Below are 6,776 nucleotides of genomic sequence, written 5' to 3' on the forward strand. Positions count from 1 at the left end.
TTACGACGGTGTAGCTGATAACCGTCGCTAATGGCGACGGTTTAGGAAAAAACTGTCGCTACATTTCTATATAAACCGTGGTTCACGAGCATTTTCTTTACGCGATTTTCGCCTTTCTTCTCTGGTAATAGTGAAATTCTATCAATTTTTTTCATAATTTCGGTTTTTTTTATTGTACCCACATTTTTTCGTATTTATTTCGTAGATGTGCTCGTCGGTGTGATCTTCAAGTGTTCGTTGATCTGCATATCTTCGCCCACGTAAAGTTTTTAAAGCGTTTTCTTTACAGAAACTTTAATATTTAATTATTGCATAGTAGTTTATTTATGAATTTTAGCATAGTAGATTATGAATTTTGTAAATCATGCATCGGTTGTTTTTTACTAGGTAGAGTAAAAATCGTCTCTACATTAAGCTACGGTTTTTTGATAGACCGTCTATTAACCGATGGTTTTGTAAATAACCGTCGCTAAATATAGCGACGATTAAGTTAAACAGTGCTTAGATTAGTGAGGGTTTGTATATAACCGTCGTTTAAATTAGCAACGGTCTTTTTATCTAAATCGTCGCTAAATAGCGACGGTGTTGTTCAACAAAATCGTCGTTATTTGTAACGGTTATTGAGAAACCGTCGCTATATGAAAGCGACGCGACCTCCGGTTACGGACCACCAAACCGTCGCTACAACCATCGCTTCACCGTTTTAGCGACGGTTCAAATCGTCGCTAGCCCCTTTTTTTATAGTGAAAACGCAATCTCCTAACCATAAAAAAAGAAAAAAAAAAAAACTGTAATGGGGAATATTTAATTCAATCCGAAACACTAGCAAGTCACGTGAAAAGAGAAATTCACGTGGAAAAAATTTATCCAACAAACTTTTACATTCGTATATTCTTGCTAGAAAAAAAGTCATTTAAATCCGGTGACTTTAACTGTTCTTTGTATTAGTTTTATAATTAGTCAAACTTAGATATTGATACTTTAACTTGTAAGTTTTTGTCCGATTTTAACCCAAGTGTCCAATTTCAAGGGGATATAAAATCCGATCATTTGACAACAAAGCTATAGATTTTCTCTTATTTTTTTGTGTTTGTCGTGAGTTTTCTCTTGTTTTAATAGAATATTTTATAATTTCGGTTAGATTTTGTGGAATTTTATGTAGCATTATAATATGATTATTTCCCACTAATTTAAAAATCCCCAAGTTTTTTCTTGTCATGACATAATATTTTTAGTTATTAATTTTTATTCATTTTTGTTCACTAGAATTTGATAAATATGTTAATTGTGTAGCAATTTTCAAAGTTTAAAGACTAAAAGTGTTGCGTTGAAATATTTAAGGATACAAAATATTTAAGTATGACAATAAGACGACTAAAAATGTATTTTTCCCGGAGGCAAGAATGTGCCATTTGTGCTTATTATTGTTATTGGTAAACATGTTCAGCATTCAAACAATTAGACAAGGAAAAATTTAGGTTGAAAAGCCGACTAATATATATTATTTAATTAGGATCCGAATAAAATGAACACGGAGATTTAGGATTGATTTTGACAAGATGTTGAAGTTTTGATGCAAATTTTCTTATTTTAAAAGCAATATTCCACGATATAATTAAAGAAATACTATGCATTTTAATATTTTTATTTATATATCGAATAAATTAAAAAAAAAACGTGATGGTTTCCACTATATAAGGTGAGGCTAGCTTGGCGGATTTCCATTCCACGATTGAGAATCATGTATGTTCCTTTTTCTCTCAAATAATGAATAATTATGTATCTTTTAATAATTGATATTTAATCGTTGTAGGAGAGAATCCCCGTTGTTCCCCAAGGTCCTACTGCGGCCGATAAAGATCTTTTGGATGCTGCACTCGCTAAAGAAGAAGAGATAAGAAACCTTGAAGCTGAAATTGTAGGCAAGCGAAGAGAGTTGGAAAACCATGCTGCAATTGCTGCGCAAGGCACGATTTTGAAGTGAGGCAGAAGAAGGACCATGTCAATTGTGTGCGCATTTTACTTTGATATGTTGTTTGCAAATGAGCCTCGAAAATAAAAGCTTCTCACGCATGCATAATATTATCATTAAGTCATTTATTCAAAGTGCGGTCCAGAACTAATTTTTGTTGCGTACCTAACTAATTCCAACAAACTTCAGACAATGGTAATATTTTCGGCCCTCACAGCCTCATCAACGATCTGGTAAAGTTTTTGTCTGAAACTGTCACGTCTGGATGACACTGTGAGGGCTGAAAATATTACCATTGTCTGAAGTTTGTTGGAATTAGTTAGGCACACAACAAAAATTAGTTCTGGACCGCACTTTGAATAAATGACTTAATGATAATATTATGCATGCGTGAGAAGCTTTTAGTTTCGAGGCTCATTTGCAAACAGCATATCAAAGTAAAATGCGCACACAATTGACATGGTCCTTCTTCTGCCTCACTTCAAAATCGTGCCCTTGCGCAGCAATTGCAGCATGGTTTTCCAACTCTCTTCGATTGCCTTTAATTTCAGCTTCCAGGTTTCTTATCTCTTCTTCTTTAGCGAGTGCAGCATCCAAGAGATCTTTATCGACCGCAGTAGGACCTTGGGGAACAACGTGGATTCTCTCCTACAACGATTAAATATCAACTATTAAAAGATACATAATTATTTATTATTTGAGAGAAAAAGGAACATACCATCACCATGCTTCTCGATCGTAGAATGGAAATCTGTCAAGCTAGCCTCACCTTATATAGAGGAAACCACCACGTTTTTTAAAAAAACCTTTTTATTTATTTATAAATAATATTAAAATGTATATATTTCTTTAATTACATCGAGGAATATTGCTTTAAAAATAACATCAGAAAGCTAAGTAACAAACATTGCATCAAAACTTCAAAATCAATCTTGAATCTTCGTGTTCATTTTACTCGGATCTCAATTAAATAATACATATTAGTCCTTTTCAACTTGAATTTTCCTTGTCTAATTTTTTGAATGCTGAACATGGTTACCAATAACAGTAATAAGTACAAATGTCACATTCTTACCTCCGGGAAAAATATATTTTAGTCATCTTATTCTCATACTTAAATATTTTTTATCCCTAAATATTTCAACGCACCACTTTTAGTCCTTAAACTTTGAAAATTGCTACACAATTACCATATTTATCAAATTCTAGAGAACGAAAAAGTGGTGATTGCGTGTTGATTAATATGTAAAATTCGTGAAACTGTTCAAGTATATAACGCATTATGTGTTTCTCAACGTTTTATAAAGAAACACACAGATCAAATCATAATCATTCATTTCAACGGTTCGAATGCAATCTGAACAAACACAGACCTGAGAAAATTACAAAGTGCTCGCATTGGGATCTTGACCGTCCATTTCTATGGTTCAGCTGTAGCTTGAACTAGCACAAAATCGGGAAGAAACACAAATCCAAAAGGCCTTATTGTATGCTCGGGTCGGCCACATCTCAATGTTAATAATGTCTAAAAAATATTTGATAAAACACTACTTCGTTAAGCCATCCATCATCATTTGAATAGTTTTTTAAAATAAAAAAAAATAAATATTTTGATCGCAAAAACTTGTGTGAGACGGTCTCACGGTTCGTATTTTGTGAGACGGATCTCTTATTTTGGTCATCAATGAAAAAGTATTACTTTTAATGCTAAGAGTATTACTTTTTATTGTGAATATCGGTAGTATTGACTCGTCTAACAGATAAAGATTCGTGAGACCGGCTCACAAGAGACCTACTCTATTTTGATAATGTAGGTTCAATACGGTCTAATATTGGATATATCTCTAAGATATCCAGCTAAACAATTATTTCATGAAATATTTGTCTACTCAACGATATCTTTTTTCTTAATCATCTGACAATGTACTCGTATCTACTAATAGGGATAATTCTCATTTTCGTCCTTATTGTTTACCGCTTTTTCCATTTCAGTCCCTCTTCATTTTTGACTGCTTAATTAATCCTTCAAGTTTTCAAAACCTTCTCGAATTGATCCCTGTCGTTATCTTGACGTTAATATTGACGTTGACCACATCATGTGCCTCTCACATGATCATTTCTTTGTGATGGCAGTGGATTAATCGAAACCCACAATAAAGACGTGTTAATCGACTGCCTTCACAAAGAAATTAATGAGATTTGCTCCTACAATTTTGTTATTGGGATTCCTCTTTTACATGGGTCGGAAAATGCAAGGGGGAATTGGCGTTGGAGGTACTGTCGGAAATGGCGGACGTAAGATTTTCGACATCGGAAAAAGCGCACCACGAAGGTGGACAAAAATGCAAAAAATAAGGTTTGTCATCAAATCCTACCAGTTTGATCCAAATTTTTTTTGAGCCATTTTCCATTCCACGGAAATGAATCTCAATACCAAAGGTAAAGTCTTCTCTTTTTTCCTTTTTTTTCAGGTTTATTTTAAAGATGTTGCTGGCTGTGATGAAGCAAAGCAGGAGATTATGGAGTTTGTTCACTTCCTAAAGAACCCTAAGAAGTATGAGGAGCTGGGAGCCAAAATTCCTAAAGGTGCTCTACTGGTTGGACATCCAGGGATGGGTAAAACGGTTCTAGCAAAAGCGACTGCTGGTGAATCTGCTGTCTTTTTCGTCCATATCTGGTTCTGATTTCATGGATGTTTGTTGGTGTTGGGCCGTCAAGAGTTAGAAACTTGTTTCAAGAGGCAAGGCAATGTGCACCTAGTATTATATGTATTGTTGAGATTGATTCAATTGGCAGAGCAAGAGGACGTGGGGGTTCTGCTGGTTCTAATGATGAGCGTGAAAGCACCCTTGCTGGCACCAACAGACCTGATATTTTAGACAAGGCCTTGTTGAGGCCTGGTCGATTTGATCGTCAAATTAGCATAGATAAACCGGATATCAAAGGCCGTGAACAAATATTTCAGATCTACTTGAAGAAGCTTAAACTAGATCACGAACCTCCTTACTATTCTCAGAGATTAGCTGCCCTCACTCCTGGATTTGCTGGTGCAGATATTGCAAATGTTTGCAACGAAGCTGCTTTGATAGCTGCCAGATGCGAGGAAACACTGGTGAAAATGGAACACTCTTTGATTCAGTGATAGACCGAAACATTGGTGGTTTTGAGAAGAAAAAAAAGGCATCTCATTATGAATTAGAACCTTCTTGTTTATTAGGTATAATTGTTCCTAGTTTTTCTACCGCTTGCATAGCACTGGTCCAAGACAAATGAGTTTATTTTATGAAATTTTATCCTCTGATCTTCATTTCCTGTATATCATCGGTTAGAGTTCACCATAGCTAATTTTAAACATTACATTGGTTCTTTCTTTACTTGTGAATGCCACAGCCTGAATTTGGCGTTGAGCACGAAATTGCTTTCCTGAAGTCATTCTGTTTCTATCTTGGATGGAACTGGGAATATGTTCCTGGAGATGTAGTTTCCATACCTATCCCATTATTATTGAACGCTGATTCTGTATCGGTTCATTTAAAAGCAATTTCTTTCATATGTGGTGCAAATCCATTATATTCTTGTTTACAAAGAAATGATCATGAGAGAGGCACATGACCTGGTCAACGTTAATATTAACGTCAAGATAACGACATGGATCAACTCAGAAAGGTTTTGAAAACTTGAAGGATTAATTAAGCAGTCAAAAATGAAGAGGGACTGAAATGGGAAAAGCGGTAAACAATAAGGACGAAAATGGGTATTATCCTCTAATAATATGTTCCAAACATTTTCAAAAATAAAAAATAACATGTTCCAAACCCTTTCTAAACATTTAATTATTATGGAAAATTGCTATTTTTTTTATTTTTTATTTTTGAGTTGAGGAGCACTGTACACCCAAACTAAATACTTCATCTTAAATTAAAAAAAATTAGTATTAAATGAATTACAACTCATCAACTGAAACGTCTAATACTTTTTAACTTAAAAATTCTACTAATTTTATTTATTTATTTTTTTGTAAAATTCGAAACTTGCATACTAAATAACTCAACATTTCCAACATCCAAAAATTTATTTAATTTAACATTTAAATTTAAAATTTTTAAGTGCATAAAAATCCCTAAGCCGTCAATTAACAAAAATCATACGTCAACCTTTAACATTATCGAAACTAACTTCAAAATAAAGCATAAAAATATCTAAATAAATCATTCTCAAAATCTTTATTTCAAAACTTCAACTAGCAAGCTAATGCGGAAAATAAATGTCCCTCGGGAGTGTACTGTCGGACTCGGATCCACTCAAGCGTCAGCGCTTCCTTCAATATCAACCTCACCTGCAGCCATCCAAACCTAGTGAGTCTAATGACTCAGCACGTTCTAACCATATGTAACAAATAATACACATACAGGCACAAGCATTAAAATCATACTTTTATTTAAAATAAGCTTGTAATCATAAATAAATCATAAATCATTTAATCGTAAAACTTTCCTTCATAATATATCATTTTAGGTGAAATTTGATCCTTGAAAGTGACTAGCTGTATCATGTGGTCGGCTGATCAGTCTTAGCTCACCATTGCGCATGGGGACGGGCACTAGGCAATACCGTAAATGGAAATATGATCGTCAGGCTCTCTCTGGGGTCTTCTCCAGTAAACGGGCTCCCTCTGGGGCCTTCCCTCTCACGATATTACCGATCATCATATATCATATCATATTTGTCACAGTCAATTCACATCCTTCAAAATATTTTTTCCTTTATTTTCATAAAATATCGTGTCCTTTCCAAATTCGTAAAA

At 34.3% G+C, this 6,776-nt stretch overlaps 1 protein-coding gene across 2 annotated transcripts; it reads left to right on the plus strand.

Moving 5' to 3' along the window:
- The first annotated feature begins 109 nt into the window (after positions 1 to 109).
- Positions 110 to 5,357, plus strand: LOC140806560 (ATP-dependent zinc metalloprotease FTSH 8, mitochondrial-like). 2 transcript variants are annotated; one of them, XM_073163110.1, is made up of 4 exons: positions 110 to 124; positions 206 to 260; positions 4,106 to 4,328; positions 4,444 to 5,357. In XM_073163110.1, the coding sequence occupies exon 4, from the start codon at positions 4,665 to 4,667 to the stop codon at positions 5,112 to 5,114; it is 450 nt and encodes a 149-aa protein (XP_073019211.1). In that variant the 5' UTR covers positions 110 to 124; positions 206 to 260; positions 4,106 to 4,328; positions 4,444 to 4,664; the 3' UTR covers positions 5,115 to 5,357. The 2 variants fall into 2 exon arrangements, with proteins under 2 accessions (XP_073019211.1, XP_073019210.1); XM_073163109.1 differs by having other exon boundaries at positions 4,229 to 4,328.
- Positions 5,358 to 6,776: the final 1,419 nt, after the last annotated feature.

This window comes from Primulina eburnea, chromosome 12 (assembly GCF_022965805.1).
Source record: "Primulina eburnea isolate SZY01 chromosome 12, ASM2296580v1, whole genome shotgun sequence".
In the NCBI taxonomy this organism is placed as follows: domain Eukaryota; kingdom Viridiplantae; phylum Streptophyta; class Magnoliopsida; order Lamiales; family Gesneriaceae; genus Primulina; species Primulina eburnea.

Coding starts and splice junctions, on each gene's coding strand:
- LOC140806560 (XM_073163110.1), top strand. CDS start 4,665: ATGTTTGTTGGTGTTGGGCCGTCAAGAGTTAGAAACTTGTTTCAAGAG.